This window comes from Coloeus monedula (genome assembly GCF_965178545.1).
Source record: "Coloeus monedula genome assembly, chromosome: 1".
NCBI lineage: Eukaryota > Metazoa > Chordata > Aves > Passeriformes > Corvidae > Coloeus > Coloeus monedula.
Genome location: NC_138781.1, coordinates 87,548,083 through 87,568,271, shown reverse-complemented (window position 1 = coordinate 87,568,271; position 20,189 = coordinate 87,548,083). Strand labels below are relative to the sequence as shown.

Here is a 20,189-nt window from a genome sequence, read left to right as displayed (position 1 = left end):
TTGGGTTTTCTTTCCATTTTGTATTTCAGTGGGAAGGATACTAATGTTGTTTAGAAGGGTGAAAAATGCACAGCTACATACTGGGGCTATAACAACAATATGCAATTGGTGTCCATTTTCAGGTTTTTCTATTGCATGGCTGAAAATTTGAGCTATGGAGAATAAGGCTGTCTGTCATAAGCAAACATATTCTCCCTTCTGCTTACCATAAAACATTTTTACAGTCAATTGGTCAAATAATTCAGTGCAGCTGTTTTACCCACTTGCATTTTGATTCTTCATTTATTCTGGATGTTTTGTATCATTACAACTATTAATAGAAGGAGAAAATGTGCTAAGACTGAACTTCTATATTTCTATTTCTAGCTTTTTCTCCCAGACTACAGCATAATATGTAACTACATCCTGAAAAATTATCTTCAGAGAAGAAAACATGTTTATATTTTAGTCTAGTCCAAAAAGATAGAAGTGGTTAGAATTAAATATTAGATATATATTAGGTATATATTAGACTTCACTACAGTGAAATGCTTGTATATAAAAGGAAAATTATCCTTTGGTCACTAAACTGCCAAGTTATTGTTAAATCTTTATCCAGAATTCTCTTTTAGAAACATTCACATACTCAGTATACTTGGATGCAATTCATAAAATGTAACTGCACTTTTGTTTTATCTTTGGGCTTGCAAAGCAATCAGTATTCAGAAAAAAAAAATCATCTCACTACTTAAAGGCATTCAGGGCAGAAATAGAGCACAAGACAATGAAACAAATGTTTCAGCATTTAAAACAATAAGGCTAGATTTTGTAATAAGCACCCAGCTTTTGACTTTGGCATTTCTCTGAAAAACAGAAATGGAAAACCAGAAGCTTCCACTGCTTTTACATGGAACTGCTGATGACTTTGAAAACTGCCAGCTGCATGACTGCATTGACTCAGAAGTAAATAGAACAACGTGATTACTGGGATAAGGTGAATTGAAGCAGCACACTTTCATCCTTGGGTTCAGCTGGAGCTTTTTGATTTGTTACACCACTTTGACTCCATGGCCCTTGGGGAACAGGCAAGTTATGTGTCTGCTGCAGCTCTGTTATTCTGAATGCACAAACAGATTCCAGGATCACCCCCCTGCTCTTGTGAAGAGAAATCTCAGCCTGTTAATATTCTAACTCACAGTGTTCAAACTGTGATCCATTCAGACTCAGTTGACCAACAGTGCAGATCAAACATCTCCTTGGCTTGACTAAGGAAAGCTGACTACACATTAATGGCAATCATTTAGGTTGGAAAAGACCACCAAGATCATCAAGTCCAACCTTCAACTGAACACCACCTTGTCAACTAAACCATAGCACTGTCATGTACAGGTTGTTTCTTGAATGTTTCCAAGGATGGTGACTCCACTACTTCCCTGGAAAGCCAATTCCAGTGCTTAACTACCCTTTCAGTGAAGAAATTCTTCCTGATGTCCAACTTGAATCTCCCCTGGCACAGCTTAAGGCTGTTTCCTCTCATTCTGTCGCTGGTTGGCTGGGAGAAGAGACCAGCCCCCACCAGGCTACACCCTTGTTTCAGGCAGTTGTAGAGAGTGATAAGGTCACCCCTGAGCCTCCTTTTCTGCAGGCTAAACAACTCCAGCTCCCTCAGCCACCCCTCAAAGGACTTGCTCTCTAGAACCTTCACCAGCTTGGTCGCCCTTCACTGGAGTCACTCCTATGAGTTGTTTTCTACCTTATTTTCTCTTCCCTATCCTTCTGGGAAGGGGAGTGATAGAGAGGCTTGGCGGGCACCTGGTGTCCAGTTAAAGTCAACTCACCACAGCTGGTCAGGTTTTAATGCTATGAGCTCCAAATCTGGCATCCCCTGATGCGCTAGCCTAGAAAACAGGTTTTCCCCAAAAGCTCGGCCTTCACAGCAAAATGAATGGTTTCAATGTATCTGGACATAATCCACAACACAAATTGTAAGTGAAGACAGATACAAGGTAAGTAATCTCACTCCTACAGTTACAGCTTGATGTAAGCTTTTTTATACTTAGAAAAAAATTCTGACTAGCCAATTTAAGCATTTGCATATGTTTTAGCCTTTTTTTTTTAATACAACTTAGTTGAATTGTTCAAAAGAATGGACAGCAAAGATGGACTCAGGTGCTGAGTCTAACAACATCAATAGCAAAATTTCTGCAAATGTTTGCTGAAAATTGTGAGGGTTCAGATTAGTAATGGTTTACCTATTTCTAATCAATTTTTACATCAAAATTCTAAAGAAGAGCAGTATTAAACCAAATCCTCTAAACATTCTGTTCAAAGAAATCTATATTTAGTAACAAATTTTAGAATTTTAAGGACTTGGATTCAAAGGTGTAAAATGCATTGAATGCAATCTGAAGAGGAAATTCTAAAATTACCAGTTCACTTTTCATAGTATCAGCAAAAAACATAGTAATGAAATTGCATCCACTTTCTAGTGGACTTTACAATCAATATTTAATTATTAATAAGATTTCACAGATATATCTTAAACCAAGTAGATAAAATAGCAACTGTTGAAATATCAGTGTATGTTAACTTTTTCAAAATATTAAAGTACAACTTCCATACATTGCTATTTCAAAGTACAAACTTTTGCTGGTATGAGTAAACACAGTAATCTGGCATATTAAATTTTTGTTGCGGTCAAGAATTCAGGATAGATAATTTTTTTATTTAACAGCTGAAAGTGTGGACGCAATAGATAGCTGAGTCCATGTAGCTGTTTAACCAACAATTCAGCTTCTATACAACAAGACTATAACAGGAAATGCCACCAGGTCTTTAATTATGTGGTTGAACACTGTGACTGATCAACTAGTTCTTGTGCAGCAGGCATAGCACGAGAAGTGTCATAGAAAGCTGAATATCTGGTCTAAATAAATGAGCTTTTGGCATAAAGAAGCAGTCTTCAGTGAAGGCTTGAGTTTTTTACTGCAAGTATCCACACCAGTTCAATTCTTACTATTTACATTTCATCCCATACCACACAGTTCCCCTCCACCTTTCTTTGTGGCACAGCTCATGAGTACAGCTGTACTTAACTGAAAAAACTTGCTGATTTGGACACATTGATAGCATGCCTGTGTCTAGCCAAGTCAGCAGCAATATGGTAACCCTGTTTGAGAACAGCAAAGCAGCACGAGTCTTGTGCAGGAGAAAACCTCAGTTTTGCTTTATTTTGTTTATTATATTAAGGAAAAGTCTAGGACTAAGCACCGACAGCTGTTGCCTGTTCTTTAAAATTTGCTGTAATCAAGCCCAGTGAAGTTCCTCCATCTCACAAACTTCTCAATCAGGGCTAAGTTAAATTACAAAAATAATCTAGCCAACATGTAAATAGTGGACTATATAAGCAATACAAGGCTTTAGTTTCCCCAACCATCTTTCAAGTTACTTATTAGAGCCCTGAAATGGTGGCTTTAACTCATTGCTTACAGGTGGTGTTTCAGATCCTTCTGAATCTGCAATAGAAAAAAAAAAAGGTTTAATGCTTGCAGAATAACTTCAACCATAAGAATAAAAAGGTCAGCTAAAATTTTTGGTTTCTCCCTCATGTCAAAATGCATATAAATTCCAGTACTTTTAATTTTGAATTAAAAAGATAAAAAGCTACCTAAGAAATTTGCAGTATGATACAAATCTATATCCCAAAACAAAGGGATTATAGATTGACATATGGAATGGGTTGTATCTCCTGCCTGATGTGTCTAGGACTTACTCTGTGCAAGTGAGAACAGAGAAAGCTCCATCTCAAAAGGGAGCTGCAAGTTGCTCATGCTGCCAATTGCTTTAAATGAACAGACAAAATGATACAAGTGGGAAAAAAGTAAAAACACTACCTTCCACAATCATGTGGAAGAATAAAAAGGACAAGGTCAAAACTGAATGAAGGTACATGTCTGAATGAAACCACATTGTTAAGAGCATTAAAAGCAATCTCCTTTTACACTGAGATACAGAACCAATCTCAATCAGAATAGCTATGACTGCAAACAAAGGCAATAGAAGCAAAGCAGCTGTCATGTTATGGGAAAATTTGAAAAAGAAAAGCAAGTCAAAAATTAGAAGTATCTATAAATCAATCTGTGCAGCACACTGACTTTTCAGCAGCCTTTACGCTGCACCTTTACTTGTTTTCTCTATTGCCTAAGTGGTATAACCAAACCAATTTCATGATTACTCTGAAAAATCTTCAGGTTTTCTGTATATCTCAAATGTCTCATTAGAGGCACACACATTAAAGAAATCAACTATCACCAAATTAATGAAATTGGGATTTTGAAATCCCAAATCCTTTAATTTTACTCACAGTAATGGGAAATAAAAATGTCAGCACACAAGAAAGTTAAATAGAATCTGAAAAGAAGAACATTCAAGGTTTCCTTTCATGCTGAGGAGGAGCACTTTTAGACTACACGGTTGAATTGTTGGGTCACTGAGCGTCGCAAAGCAGCATCCTCTGCATGGTCAGAGCTTGGATACTTAAGTTAGCTTCAAGAGTGGCTTCTAAGGTTACGCATTCTTTTTCAGATCCAGACCAAGATCTGGCTTCATGCCCCAGTTTTATGGCATTTTTTCTTCTGAATAAAACCCCACAACCTCTAGTTCTCTGTTTTCTTCTGATACTCACCTGGAAGAAGAGGTTTTGCACACCGAAAAAAAAAAAAAAAATACTGTAGATACATTAATGGAAGACACAAAGATGAATTCAGACAGAGGTGAAGCGTAAGATAAATTAAAATATCTGGCCTCTAAGATTTTCATACATTAATATATCAAGGTCAAGGGAATCATGACAATTCCCAGTGTATACAAAAGGATTCCCTGATACAAATAAAAAAAAATCTGGTGCATGCAATGGGAAATCCAATAGCATTTCCAAACATTGCTATAGAAAACTGATATAGCCACCACAGTTATCAAAGCAAAAGGTCTTTGACAGAAGTAAGGGGAATTTTCCCACCCTTTAACCATTATATTAAAGTGTTTTCAAGTGATGTCTTTCCTAGCTATTGCTATTGTGCATGACAAAGTAAGGTTTGAAAGCATAGGTGAACATTGGATAACTCTTTTCTCTTAAACTGTTGCAGTTCCACTGCCCTCAACAATGTGCATATATTTATTTTTACAAATTTCTATGAATAGTGGTCTATTTCTTAAAGACAAGTATCAATGACACTAGTGATGGAAGTTTTCAGAAAAATATTAAGGGCAAAGTGTGACAGCAAAGGAATATTCATAACAAAAAGGCAACAAATATTTTACAGGCTGCTTAAATTTAGGCAGAATGGCTGTGTCTCTGCAGCATTTTGCAGAAACACATCACAGAGAAGCCCCTGGATCAGAACACAGAAGCCCCTGGATCGGAACAGAGCCTACTGCAATTGTAGAGATGAAAAAAATCCATGAAAGTGCCTGCCTTCGCTGCCTACAAACAGGAGCACTCCTTTCTTTAGCTGGTCATAGGGTATTGTAAACTAAGCACAACAATTCAGTGTGTCTCACCATATTCCGAGAGCCACACAAATATTGAGGCTGCCCCCTGCTGTTACCTTGAGAGCCCAGCTCATTTAAAAAAATCTTTCAATAACATTACCTTCGGAGTGCTCACTAACTTCTGGTGTTTCTTCAGTCTTTCTTTCCCATCCAGTACACTGCCAAAACCAGTCAGTCTCATAGCCATTGCTTATTAATTTGCTAAAATTTACTGCTTCACTTTTTCTCTGAGCAGGCCTGTAAATACAAATATATTAAAGGAAAACAAAAGCAAAAGTAAACAAAACTGGGGACTGAGGGTAAAATTTTATTTTTAATAAAATTTTATTATTTTATAATGTAATTTATTTCTAATTATAACATTAATTTTCAAATATAACCATTTATAGCCTTATAATTTATTTATAAATAACAAAACAGATATTCTACATGTAATCATCTAAGAAGAAAAACCAAAAACAAACAAACAAACAAACAAAAGCAGACAACTATGCCTTATTTAGTACTGTGTACATTTACATGAGAAGAGCCATCTCTTTCATTGGAATTTTACGTGTATAATACTTACACAGTTCTGGTCTTAAAGACAAAAAGTGCAAAAGGAAAATCCCACAAAGAATATGCAAGTAAAAAAGGCTGAGAGTACTCATTCTGTGGTGCACAAAAGTGAAATTTTGTCACAAGTTTTCTCTTTAATTCATTTGACAGTGTACTTACTTATTTGGCAGCATTAACATAGTTCTAAAACATACTGGGATTACTGATGACTGAGCAATAAATTTCTAAGACAAAGTATTCAGAAACAATTCAGCTGTGCACACAGCTGATGATGTGATTACATCACATCCGACATGACATAAAAATTTGCTTAAAACACCTCTTCCAGGTGTTCATTACAGTACTTTTACTGTGTCTGACCTTACACAGGCTACAGTTTATGTCTTTCCTTAATGTGTCAGTCCTACTTGTGTCTCTGTAACCTACAGCTACAGAACTAACAATGTAGATTATCATTTTCACCTGTTCACTGGTATTAAGAAAAAACCCAGACAATTTAGAATACCATAGAAGTCTGCTACATGAAGACATGCAACTCTATGCTTAGTTTTCCTAATGCACAGTTATATTAAATAACTTCCTTATATGAATTAAAGTACTGTTATTTTAGTTGCTTTAGATGCTTTTAAAACTATTTTAGCATCACACATGATAGCAAGTTTAGCAGCAATAAAGATCTACAATTTCCATACACATATCCACTAATTCTTGCAATTTCACAAGGAGCAATTTTATATGTACGCACTAATAGTTGCAGGCTTAGGTGTTTAATGGTTTTCCTAAGTGTACTACTTACACAGGTGGGAAGGAAATCTTATTTGCTCCACTAAATTCCTTGTTTGTAGGAACAGTTGGCATTCTGCTTGGATATTTCGGGCTTATAGGTGGGAGCTTTACCTGTGTTAGAGAAAGCTTAAAAAAAAAGGAGTTATGAAAAAAATAACCAAGAAGATTATGTGATAGCATAGCCTTCAAAAGTGAGGGCGATATTAAAGGCCTAAATGTGTTCAAATTTCAATGTCTTACCTACATTATTTCCATAAGTAATAGTAATGGATTATAGAGGAATAACAAAAGATAAAGCAGCCCCTTGGTTATTCCACATGAGATTAGCTGTTTGCTCTCTCCACAATGTGCTCCACACAAGTCTTTCCCTCACAGTACACTTCTACCCAAAATTAAGCTTCAAATTGAAACTTACCCATTACAACGTCTCATCTCGGTCCATTTCTCTGTATGCAGAATATGAAAACAGACCAGTCTTACTAAAGTCAGGAGGACTTGAAATCTTAACTTATGGTTTAATTGCCACTCCTTTTTTAGTTTGTTTGGGTTTTGTTTTTTAATAAAAAGAATAAAACATCCTGTATTATAAGAAAACCATTGTGTGTAAATTAATTAGAGGTTTAAAATTCAAACAAATACATATATATTGGGGGAAGCTTATAGCAGAAAAATATATTTTACTTTTACCATCTTTCCTGTCCTATGACAGGTAAAGAAACTCAGTGTTGACTAAAGGACTGAAAGATGTCACCTAGAAAACCAGGGAAATGACATCACACGCTCCAGAACTGAAAGTGGGAAAACCAAAAAGTAGCGGAAAAACATGAGCAACACATATAAAAGCTCTTTATTTTAACTTTGATCAAAATCAACAGCTACTAAAGGGTCAACTTACTTCCATCCTAAATAAAAGCATGAAATTAAATATCCTCAACAACTCCCAGATATTTTTCACTAAGAGTTGTTAAGAAATTATGAGTTAAAAAAACAAAACATCTTTAAAGACTACTTACAGCTTCCTTCATTGCACGAAGAAAAGGGGACAAGGGGGAAGTCCTGAAGATAGCACAAAATTTTCAAAGCTTATTGACAAATTTTTAGTGTTGTACTAATATATCCTTTTAATTAGAACCTACATGTTACTTGACCATTTTCTTTTTTAAACATGCAACATAAGAGAGTGACCCATGGAGATTAGAGTTTATAAGAGATATTAGTTGCAGGTTATTTAGAAAAAAAATCAGGACAGGGTAACCAAAAGTGAAATGTATTGCTCTGTAAAAGTACATTAAGGGCAAAAATACTTTCCACCTATGTGGACATAGCTACAGCAATACAATTAACAGAGCAAAAAACTGTGAAGTGCAAAAATTAGATGCATCAACAGCAGTCACACTTGGATTTCAGACACTACAAAACTCCCTTGACAACCCTATAAGGAGAAGATTCCAAAATGTAAATACACCAAGGAGCCTGTGCACACTGAGTAAGGAAAGAGCAAACAAAGTATGATGGCCTTTGAATACATCTAATCAATGAACTAATTAAGAAGCCACTAAAAAAAAGCACATCTGAATGTTCGGAGAATGCAAATTTTCTCATTATCTGGAAGAAAGCGAAGCTTAGGACAGGCAGTTGTACTGATTCTGAGGCAGGATGTTAATACAAACACATGTGTAAAATCAGTGCCAAAACCCCTACAGACTTCAGTGGAGTCAGACTGGGACATGTGTCAAAGAAGAAGAGATGATACTAGCAAGGGCATGCAGAGGCGGGTGTGTGAGATGAAAAGGAGGGTCTTTGTCCAACCTGGAGGTTAAAAACCACATTAGCTGCTTAGAACTGCTTTTCAAATTTGTTCACACTATTTGCTGAAGCAGTGTATTTGTGCTTTACATTTCAAAAATGTCATCCTATTGTGCAAAAATGATAGCGCTGTCTTCCATTCTAGACTGGACCACTTCAGACCTGACATGCAATGGAAGTTTCAGACCCAGGACACAATTACCTGCAGTTTCAGCTGACAAAAGGTGACATTTGTCACATGCTGAAGGCAGGATGGCACACAGGGCAATACAGAAACACAGCTCAATTTGATAGTCAGGATACATGGATTTCAGATTGAAAGAGATGAGACTTTCCTCTAGGCACTGAAAAAAAGCACCAGGAAAGGATGTCTAGTAATTAAAGAGTTAATTAAAGGGCAAGGGGAGAGCAGAAGCTAGGGAGATTTTGACTAGAAACAGAAAAAGGGTCAAACTCTCCAAAATAAAGTCAATAAAAAGAAAGGGGAAAGGAAAGGCAAAGAGAAAAGTCTTGAAGTCTGTGAGCAAGAGCATTGTTTCAAATGTCTTTCTTGGCATTAAATGAGAGGCTAGCATAAACTGCAGGGACCAAAACGTTCCCTACTATTCAAGTAAACTAATTGATGACAAGAGTAGCAAGGGAACAGATCAGAATTTGGTTTTGGAGGGCACCTGCAATCCATTCAAGTGCTATTTGTTACTTTCCTGGGCAAATTCAGAATTAAAAGCAGACTCTTGTGCCACTACACTCCAATGATTACAGCTGAGGGGGCTATTTCCCTTTGACAAGCCTCTATTTAGCAGCCATCAGTTTTCTCAGATAAAACAAACTACACATGGCATGTTCAAAGGTTTTCTCCCTTTGTGAAGAGATGGCAACAACATACTCTAGAAATTACTACATTTACTATAAATACACATTTATTAATCTTGTATTCAAGAAACGTGAAATAGAACATATATTGTGTCTGGCTGGTATATGAACAAAAATGGGTATCTGCAGCCAGCATGGAAAGATAAAAACCTCCAGATGAAATCCTGGCTCCTGTGTGATCAAGGACAAAATTCTAGATTACATTTCAAATCTCTCTCATCTTGACCTCAGATGAGAAATCCTTTTGCAACAGCACATACATACCTAAGTACATATACACAGACACTTCAGGCAAGTGCCTGAAAGAGAGGACTTTGGAGATGAAGAAGTAATATTACTGGTGCTGCAGGGATATTGCCAAATGCTGATGCAAACCCTGATGACACCTCCAACTGACCTTTCACCCATACAGGCCTCCCTTCTTCTTAAAGTTACAGCTTTTTCAACCCAACCCAGTTGGGCCACAAGATGCACAGGCAAAAGGATCACAGAGTCACAGAATGGTTTGGGTTGAAGGGTCCTAAAAGACCATCTAGCTCCAACTACCCTGCCATGGGCAGGGATACCTTCCACTAGACCAGGTTGCTCAAAGCCCCATCCAGCCTGGCCTTGAATACTTCCAGGGATGGGACATCCACAATTTCCATGGGCAACCTGTTCCAGTGCCTCACCACTCTCACAGTAAAGATTTTTTTCCTCATATCTAATCTAAACCTACTCTCTTTCAGTTTGAACACATTCCCCTTGTCCTGTCACTACACACCCTTTTAAACAGTCTCTCTCCATCTTTCTTGCAGGGTACTGAAATGTCACAGTTAGGTCACTCCAAAGCCTTCTCTTCTCCAGGCTGAACAATCCCAATTATCTCAGCCTTTACTCATAGAAGAGGTGCTCCATCCCTCTGATCATCTTGGTGTCCCTCCTCTGGACTCACTCCAACAGGTCCATGTCCTTCCTGTTCTGGGGCCCCCAGAGCTGGATGCAGCACTGCAGGTGGGGTCTCACCAGAGCAGAGCAGAGGGGCAGAATCCCCTCCCTCACCCTGCTGCCTGCGCTGCTTTGGATGCAGCCCAGGACACGTTTGGCTCTCTGGGCTGTGAGTGCACAGTGCTGGGTCATGTCCAGCCTCTCATCAACTGGCACCCCCAAGTCCCTCTCTGGAGGGCTGCTCTCCATCTGTTCATCCCCAGTCTGTGTTGATAACAGGGCTTGTCCCAACACAGGTGCAGGACCTCGGACTTCATCTTATTAAGCCTTGTGAGATTCCCATGGGCTGCTTCTCCCTGGGCCAGAAGTCCATCACTTTGCCATGAGCACAAAGGCTAAATCCTTCATGCACTAACACTCTTTGCTGATCTTCTAAATTCCCAGAAGAATAAGACTTATTGCTGTGACTAAGGCATTAGAGAGGAACTACAGGATCCATCCTGAGGCATGGAGAACCATGCAATGGTCCCACGGATCTCCAGTCCTCCTCTACACAGAAATAACCACAAGAAACAGTGGCAATTTTAATACTTCAGAACAAAGCAGCATAAAAGCTTAAACCTCCAGAGCAAGGGCCCACTTGGGAACAATGTTTTCCAAACTGAGCAAAAGAGGTAGCCTTAGAGGTTAATGGTTTTGCATTTGTTCCTAAGGGCGCACTTTGGGATTTAGCTCCACAATTGCATCATGCATCTCTCTTCTGAATAACTACTTAGTCACACTGGACTGAAAAATATTTTCAGTACATTCAGTCTCATACTACCAGAAATACTTGAGGTAGTTTGCTGCTGCAGTATCATCATGTGGTGAAATAAATAAATTGAATATTTCTTAGAAATTTGCCTGTGGTGTTTTGGAATACATTATTCTTACCTTTCAACATACAAGATGTAGGGTGAAAAACTAAAATTGAGACTTTTTGGTAGGACTAGTTCTATTGTTTCACCTGGAAGACTCTTTGGGAAAGTACTCTTAGAGCATGGGACAGAAATTTCCCAAAAGAGGATATACAAGAAGTAGCTGTGAAAGAAGCACCAAGTGACATTTCAAGATACGTGATATGCTTTTCAGCGTACAACAAAGATACTGTGAAGCACAGCCAAATGAGAGATGGTGGTATGGAGGTAGAGCTAAACCTAGCAGAATCTGCCTTCTCAGGCACCTAATCTTATAGAAAAAGACTTGGTAGATTTAGAACCTTAGACACAACTTAACTTCAACTTCCATGAGAATAGTGTCAATTATATACGAGAGCCTTGGCATATTTGCAATCTGAGCTAAATATGTAGCATATATTCACTTTGTATTTAGTGATAAATAAAGCAGATGGAAACTTTCAGATACGTGACTGAATGAAGCAACTCAAAAGTGAAATGGACCTCAGTCTCACTTTACAAGTCAGCACATGGACTTGAATTACTGTTACCAAAGTTAAGTTTGACTCTTAGAGCACTGAACATAATTGATTCTTAAGTAAGGGAGTGAGGAACAGTACTTCCTCTATGTCCTAGTTCAATTCCTTTAAGTGGCACTGCAGCAAGTCAAGTTTTTGTTTTCGGTGCCTTAAATCTATGATTTAAAAAAAAAAAGCTTCACCTACAAGCATCAGACAAATTACAGTTTAAACACCTGTTGTTTGTTTGCCTGTTGCCCCAGATTAAGTAAACATTCCAGAGCCTATTCAGTAATGAGGTGTTCCCATTTAGACAAGACATCATTCTGAAGTTGCTCTAGTTACTCATCTCAGCAAAGGCTGAGGACTTTTTTCCTAAAATGTCCAACATCTGCCCTTCTGTTCAAGCAGGGAGGTACTAGTGTTCAAGTACATCAAATGCCTTTCCAGGTATACCCCAAAGGCTTATGGTCTATGTGGCAACTGAGATTACAGAGAATATTTTAAAAACATAAGGCTTCAGCATCTAAATTGGGCAGGGGCAGGGAGGATAAAAGAGGGTGGATAGAAGAGTTTTCCAAAATGAAACACCAATGTCAGTACAGAAAAGTTCGTTTTGGGCATAGCTTGTGCTATACTTACTTTGTCTTGGATATATCTCTCATTCAAAGACAGCTAGCACAGTGTTTTTGGGAGCTCACTTGCATTTTAAATTAAATTAAATGTCTTTTTCAGAATAGTCTTCTGTTCTTATCTTCTTTCTTCCTCACCCAAGATTACTAAACAAGATGTCTCTTCACCAAGAATGAATTGCAGGGGAAATAAAGCATAAGAAGATGGAAACTAACTACTGCTTTTTATTTATACTTAAGTATATCTACCATATAATGTGATGGGAAACAGCATTTCCGGTTCTTAGCTACACCTGCAGCACTTAAGAAAACATGGCTTTCTTCTTGTTCTCTAACTGCAATATAAAAATTGATTCTGGAATACAGAAACTCACATGGATTACAGCTTCCCTCCTGTAAGAAGCAACAGGCCCAGACAGAGATGTGTTCACAAGCTCTACAAACAGAGCATAGTCACAGGGTGCCTCTCCATCCTACCTTCTTTTTCTTTGTGTTTTCTTTGTCCTCAGCATCCTGCTGCCAAACACTTTTTGTATCAATTTCAAAAGGCCCTCTTCTTGCCTCGTAACTGTTACCACGATGGTCGTCATCCTTAAACTCTCTGTGAACCTTATAATCTGGTAGAGAGGAAACACAGCTCCTGTAGGCAAAGATTTAACGTGTGTTTGTACAAGGTATACAAATCCTGCACTTTAGTACAGAAGCATTCTGAAATGTTAATAGGTGAAGAGAGAGGCCAAGATGTGCTGGGCCTCAGCAGTCTTACCGTGGCTCCTCAATCGCTGTGGGATTGGCACAGTGTGAGTACCAGTCAGGTGCAGCATATGCTGCAGGAGGGCACTTCGTCACCACATGAGTGTAGTGCTTCAGTAGATCTGGAGAGAAAAGACAAGAGCCAGTACCTTTCTGACTTCTTACCTAGTTGTGAAAGCACTACCTTTGTTTTCAGATTGCTGTTTTGTCAGGAAGAAATGCTTGCTTTCTTCAGTAAAGAGCATTACTGAAGTACAAAGAGAGCATGATGAGAGTACGAAGCTTGCAGCATTCTGTTCCACTTGGATCTTGCTTGTCTTGCTCTAAATGCTTTGACATGTTTCCACTGCTTGGTTAATTCATATTTCTGGATTTGTTGCTCTGCTCTAAGCATGCACACAAGCCATCTGCTCAAGTTCCTCAGGCTGCCCTCTTTGATAAAGGAAATAAAAAAACCGCACATCCCCCTGGTACAAGAACAGAATATGTACAGCACTATAACAAGTTGAGTGTCATCACAAAGTAATACTTTATAAACATTTACCAAGTTTTTGTGATGAGTTTTTTGTGAAATTATTTTCACCAGACTGCTACTTAAATAGCTCAAGCATAAACTATAGAGACCTAACTCAAAGGCAGCCAGATGGTCATCAGCTGCTTTGATGAAACACAGGGCAAGACCACACATTTTGCGAAAGGGGTACCTACACACAATAGACTGCAAGGATGTCTTGAAAAGGTGACCTCTTACATCACATTCTCATCTCTTCTTTTTTTCCACGGGTTAATTTCAACAGTCCAGAGGATTCCTCTGCAGCATCTACAAGCACTTCACACCACAGTCAAGCAAAGCCAAAGAAAACAAAGAAAAACCAAAGAAGCAAGACAGATGCTCCTCACCAGGTTGGCCTCCTTGCTTTGCCAGCCTCACATAGGCTGAATCAGTCTCTTTGAGCCACCTTCTGCGGCACCCAGACAGTGGCACTTCATGGGGAGCTTTTAAAATGTCACTGAGACCCAGAATCTGGGATGCTGGGGGAACTGGGCTCTTCTCTGGTTGTTTTAGTGGCATGGGGTATTGCTGTCCTGAAACAACAGAAAAAAAAAAATTTATGGTAAAAGTTAACTAGTAGCATCCCTTTTTCAGGCAACTTAACAAATTGAGCCCACCTGGAACATGAATGAGGTGCTACATTTCATTTTGGAGACAAAAGACCAGGCTTGCTCACTCTGGGATGTAGCACAAGCAATTTCTACAGAAGCAGATGCAAAACACTTTTGTTTCAGTTTTGAGACAGCATTCAAGTTTTCCCGTAAAGTGTTCTCATACAGAGGATCATGCCTCTTCATTCATAAAACTATTTCCAAGGACACATCAAAAGCAGTGAGAGGCACATGAGACAGCAGAAAACACTTCAGCCTTTGGTTTCCTTTCCTTAGCATGCACTAACTAAAAGCAAAGAGGGTAGCTGTCCATGGGCAAGTCTTTATTTGAAATGATGCCATGAAGATTTTTGCCTTTTCTTTTATACCCCTGTTATACCTTTTTACAACTTCTGTATTCTTAGTGCTTTTTGCCTACATTCTTGGACTTGTTTGTCAAGCTAAGAGACTAAACATTTTAAAAGCTTCGTAGCCAGGGATCAGTGTGCCCCAGACCCCAAGGTCCTCTCCAGAACACATTCTGTAAACTAAGATAGAACCATCCAGGGGAAGGCTCCTTGGGGAGGGGGGCTCACTCGAGCCTCTCATTGGGGAATCTTTGATAGATCTGCTAATTAGTAAAACCTATAATGTTATACCCGATCTTTGGGGATACTTGGCAGGGTGCATTTCGATGCATATGACCTGGACATGTGCATCTAAGGATCCTTAAAATAAATACCAAGGTAAAATCCCTTTTCCCCTTCTAACCGTGTATGACTCTTGATTTTAAGACCAAGAAAAGGCATCAGTAAAATAACCTAAACCGATCCCCAAATAAAAAAAATAATAAAAAACAACACCAAACGCCCTACCTGTCCATATATTACTTTCTCAACTTCTAGTGAGCAAAAGAAAATACAAACAAATCCTTCAAAATGGGAAAATGGACGGCAGATAAGTAAGAAAAAGCCAGTCCAGGGCACTGTGCCACAGAAGATGCTCAGGCACTTACCGAACTGACTCCAGCTGCAGCTGATGCCTTTCCGTCGGTGTAAGGGCACCACTTCCAGGCAGCTCGCTGGGGAGCTCCTGGCACACACACACGCGCTGGCTGTGCCCAAACTCAACCCCAAGAATCAACCCAAAGCGCTGCCTGTCCCTGGGGTCAGGGGCGCAGAGGCACCAGCTGGCGCCCGCTGCCGCCTCCCGGGCGGGTCCCTCCCCCGGCTCTCTCCCGCTGACGATGCCCGGGATCCCCGCTGCCGCTGCGGCCGCAGCTCAGAGACCGAAGGGCGATTCCCCGAGCGCTGACCCGCAATCCCCGGGCAGGAGGCGGGACGGGGCCCGAAGGCGAGCCGCGGGCGGAGCCGGACAGCCCGGCCCACGGTACTTCCCTCCCTCCCTCTATCTTTCGTTTCTTCTGCAGGGCTTGGAGCTCGGCGCGCTGATTGCCACAGGCGGCAGCAGAAGGGGCGCAGAGCGGGGTGGGGGCGGCTCCCGCTGCTCCCGGCGGGCGCCCGGCTCGGGAAGCAGCGGGAGCCGTGCCGGGACGCCTCCCGCCCGAAGAGGGGAGGACGCCCTCCCACTGTGACCGCCCTCCCGGACCTTGCCGCTACCGGGAAACTCCATCCCAGCTGAAACCAGGACAAAATCCACCCTTTATTCCATGACATTTACCATCTCTCATCTGATTCAACAGTGGCCCCATATTTTCCCTAATCTTCCTTTTGCTGCTGATGTACCTGTAGGAGCCCTTCTTGCTGTCCTAGGTATCCCTTGCCATACTCAATTCCAGGTAGACTTTGGCCTTCCTCGCCGCATCCCTGCATACTCTGACAATGCTTCTATAATCCTCCCACATGGCCTGTCAGTTTTTCCACATCCCATAAATTTCTTCTTCATAAATTTCAGATTTACTAGAAGCTTGTATGGGCTCCATCTGTATAACATACCGTACAATGGGGTAACCCCACCCTCCCCACACAAACCCAGCCCCACACACACTGGTGCTGCTCAATGCTTTTTATTGGCTGATGAAGCTTGGGGAGCTAGGGGGAGTTGGGCACTTGGAGGTCTAGGTGGGACAGCTGCAAGTTCAGGTAGGATACTTGGGGATCCAGAGTTTCACTCTTCGTTGAGTCCCTTCTGATGGAGAAGGAGAAAAAGGAAGTGTGAGCGTGGGGCTGTTGTGGGGCAGCCATGAGGCACCTGTGGGGAGGGGAAAGTCCCACCTTGGCTCCAATGTCGCGGCTCTTGGCCCGCAGCTTGTTGACCTGGGACTCGGCGATGTCAGCACGCTCCTCTGCCTCGTCCAGCTCGTGCTGCACCTTGCGGAACTTGGCCAGGTTGGTGTTGGCCTGTTCCTCCTGAGGGGGCAGGGACATCAGTCAGGCTCCCACACAGCTCTCTCTGGCCTCCTGCCATCCCAGCTGCTCTCCATATATCTGACTTTATTATTACTCCATTTGGCCCACAATAGATCCACCTGTCCTTCCAGACATCCCATATTCCAGCCACTCAACCATCTACTCAACTAACCATCCATCTAGTGTTCCATCCATCCATCCATCCATCCATCATGCATTCAACCATCCATCCAATCTTCCACCCACATAAACTCCAAGCCACCTGTCCCTCCTTCTATCCACTCAGTCATCCATCCTTCCTTCCTTCCTTCCTTCCTTCCTTCCTTCCTTCCTTCCTTCCTTCCTTCCTTCCTTCCTTCCTTCCTTCCTTCCTTCCTTCCTTCCTTCCTTCCTTCCTTCCTTCCTTCCTTCCTTCCTTCCTTCCTTCCTTCCTTCCTTCCTTCCTTCCTTCCTTCCCACATCCTACCATCATCTCTCCCTCCCACCACCCACCCACTCTCCTCACCCCCTGACATTCCACCCATTGACCACCTCATCTCAAGGTCACCTGCTACTCCCCACATCCTCTGCCACATCCTAAACCCACTCCTGGGAGATGGTCCCACGGCTGCCCCCCTAATGCTCACCGCCTCCTCTGCCTGTCGCTTGTAGGCCTTGACTTTCAGCTGGAGCTTGTCCACGAGGTCCTGGAGCCGGACCATATTTTTACGGTCCTCCTCCGTCTGTAGGGTAAGAGACATGTGGATCAGGACCTCACCCTACCTGTACTTTGAATCACCCAAGCTGTAGGGGTCAGGAGACAGTTAATGATATTCTTGGAGACTGGAGCCTCTCTAGATCTGTGGGTGGCCTCAGCTCTGGGAGCAGGAGGTGGGATGTCTTCTTGCCCCTGATGAGGTCCCACCTGAGGTTCTGGATCATGCAGAGATCACATGGATGCTGGGGCACCGAGAGGTGGCCGTGGTGGCTCATGACCACTGGGCCAGCCATGTTCCGGGTCTGGCTGCAGTACTGGACACAGAGGCAGTGGGTGCTCTAGTGTCTAGTCTAGACAGCCTGTGTCTCTCTGTCCAGCAGGTCAGCCATGTTCTAAGTCATGTACAGCATGAGATATGAGGCCCTGTGGCCAAGGGACAGTAGTTGACCTGGGCCAGCCCATGAGCCTCACCTGGTAGCTGAGCTCCTTGACACGACGCTCAGACTTGCGGAGACCCTTGACGCTCTCAGCATGGCGCTTCTGCTCAGCCTCCAGTTCATTCTCCAGCTCCCGCACACGAGCCTCCAGCTTCTGCAGCTGCTTCTTGCCCCCTTTGAGGGCCAGCTGCTCAGCCTCATCCAACCTCATCTGCAGGTCCTTGATGGTCTGCTCCATGTTCTTCTTCATTCGCTCCAGGTGGGCGCTGGTGTCCTGCTCCTTCTTCAGCTCCTCTGCCATCATGGCCGCCTGCCCAAGGAGAGAAGCAAGCAGAGAAGGAGGACCAAAGTGTGCTCTCCATCACCCTCCAGTGGAAGGTGTCCTAGATGTTGGTTCCCAGCATGGCACTCACATCAGTGATGGCTTTCTTGGCCTTCTCTTCTGCATTCCTGCACTCCTGGATGGCCTCTTCCACCTCTGTCTGTAGCTGGGAGATGTCGGCCTCCATCTTCTTCTTCTGGTTGATGAGGCTGGTGTTCTGGAGTTAGAGGAGAGGATCTCAGGAGGTGTCTGTTGAAGTGCTGACCAATCCTTCTTCAACCCCCTCAGTATTTAATGCCCCCCTACTCCCTGCCAACTCTGCAGGCTTAAAGGATCTGAAGCTGTTGGTAACTCAAGCTATTAGAAGCCCACACCCATGGATGGAGGTGACGTCTCTCCTTGAAGGCATGTGATGTCTCACCTGTGAATGGAGAAGCTGGACCCTCTCACTGGCCTCAATCAACTCCTGCTCAGCCAACTTGCGGGCCCTCTCAGTCTGTTCCACCACTGCCTGCATTTCCTCCAGCTCTGACTGGAGGAGGTTGTTTCTTCTCTCCACAATGGCGATGTTCTCCTTCAGGTCTTCATTGGCTCTCACCACATCATCCAGCTGCAGCTGGGTGTCCTGTTGGGATAAATACGATGGACATCAGCCAGCAGCTCCAAGGGGCTAGGAAGACCTCCTTAGAGGTGGGCGATCCCACCTTGAGGTGAGCCTGGGCTCCTTTCAGGTGGGACTGAGCTTCGGCAGCCACACGGTTGGCATGACTGAGCTGAATCTCCATCTCATTGAGGTCACCCTCCATCTTCTTCTTCAGCCTCAGGGCCTCGTTGCGGCTCCGGGTCTCAGCATCCAGTGAGGTCTGCAGCGAGTCCACCACCCGCAGGTGGTTGCGCTTGGCCTGCTCCATCTCCTCATCCTTCTCAGCCAGCTTGCACTCATAGTCTGCCTTGACCTGGTTGAACTCCAGTTGAGCCCTCAGGATCTTTCCCTCCTCGTGCTCCAGAGAGGCCTGGTGAAGACAGAGATAAATTAGAGGGCCACAGAGAAGACTAGGATAACCTGGGGACTCATGGGGTTGTGATTTGGCTCACCTCAGCCTCCTCCAGTGCAGCTTGGAGCTCCAGTTTCTCAGCATCCAGCTGCTTCCTGACCTTCTCCAGTTCATGGATGGTCTTGTGACTGCCACCCAGCTGCTCCGTCAGGTCCGAGATCTCCTCTGCTCGGATGAGATCTCATCAGACTTGGTGAAAAGTGGTGGAGAACAACGTGGACAGGGGGAGAACCACAGTCTCACCTTGGAGATTCTTGTTCTCCCTTTTGAAGGTCTCTAAGTGATCAAGCGACTCCTCATAGGCGTTCTTCAGCTTGAAGAGCTCAGTGCTGAGGGACCTGGCCTCTTTCTGCGATGCTTCCAGCTCCATCTGTGACTCTTCAAACTTCTGCTTCCACTCAGACAAGATCTGGAGCAAAGCAAGTGGTCACCCTCTGTTCCCATGCCTCCCATCTGCTCCTGTCTCATCACTGTGTCCTCCCACCTTGTCAAAATTTCTCTGCTTCTTGTCCAATGCAGCAGCTGCTGCATTTGACCGCTCCACATCTGCCATCAGGTCCTCAATCTCATTCTGCAGTCGGTGCTTGGTCTTCTCCAGGGAAGAACATTTGGCATTGACTGCCTCCACCGCTTCCTCAGCCTCCTGCAGCCGCTGGGCCAGTTTCTTCCTACCGTGGGAGAAAACCTGGCTGTGGTGACCCATGGACCAAGTGGATCAACTCAAACCTTTTTCTACTTATTGGTTGGCTGAGACTCTGGATCTCCTCTACCATCTCCAGGTTCCTATACATTCTCCAGATCCTTATACAGTGGAAGAGTCTCCACTCTCCCCTGCCTCATAGAATCTCC

General features: G+C 42.6%; 2 protein-coding genes across 2 annotated transcripts in view; both read right to left on the bottom strand.

The window, feature by feature from the left end:
- Positions 1–3,423: 3,423 nt before the first annotated feature.
- Positions 3,424–14,389, bottom strand: LOC309573375 (uncharacterized protein C7orf57 homolog; the record flags this gene model as incomplete). The annotated part of the gene is given in 7 exon segments (XM_082282273.1): positions 3,424–3,494; positions 5,630–5,766; positions 6,884–6,999; positions 13,042–13,218; positions 13,222–13,249; positions 13,331–13,439; positions 14,218–14,389. Coding segments are annotated over 7 exon segments (810 nt in total).
- Positions 14,390–16,496: 2,107 nt separating this feature from the next.
- The window catches only part of LOC309572771 (uncharacterized protein), a gene marked incomplete at its 5' end in the record, with an annotated part of 29,631 nt that continues 25,938 nt past the window's right edge, over positions 16,497–20,189 (bottom strand). The window contains 10 exon segments of the mRNA XM_082281227.1: positions 16,497–16,608; positions 16,695–16,829; positions 17,456–17,551; positions 17,998–18,273; positions 18,377–18,502; positions 18,707–18,910; positions 18,990–19,298; positions 19,381–19,505; positions 19,584–19,749; positions 19,825–20,008. Of these exon segments, the coding sequence (XP_082137353.1) occupies positions 16,588–16,608; positions 16,695–16,829; positions 17,456–17,551; positions 17,998–18,273; positions 18,377–18,502; positions 18,707–18,910; positions 18,990–19,298; positions 19,381–19,505; positions 19,584–19,749; positions 19,825–20,008 (1,642 nt within the window). The 3' untranslated portion in view covers positions 16,497–16,587.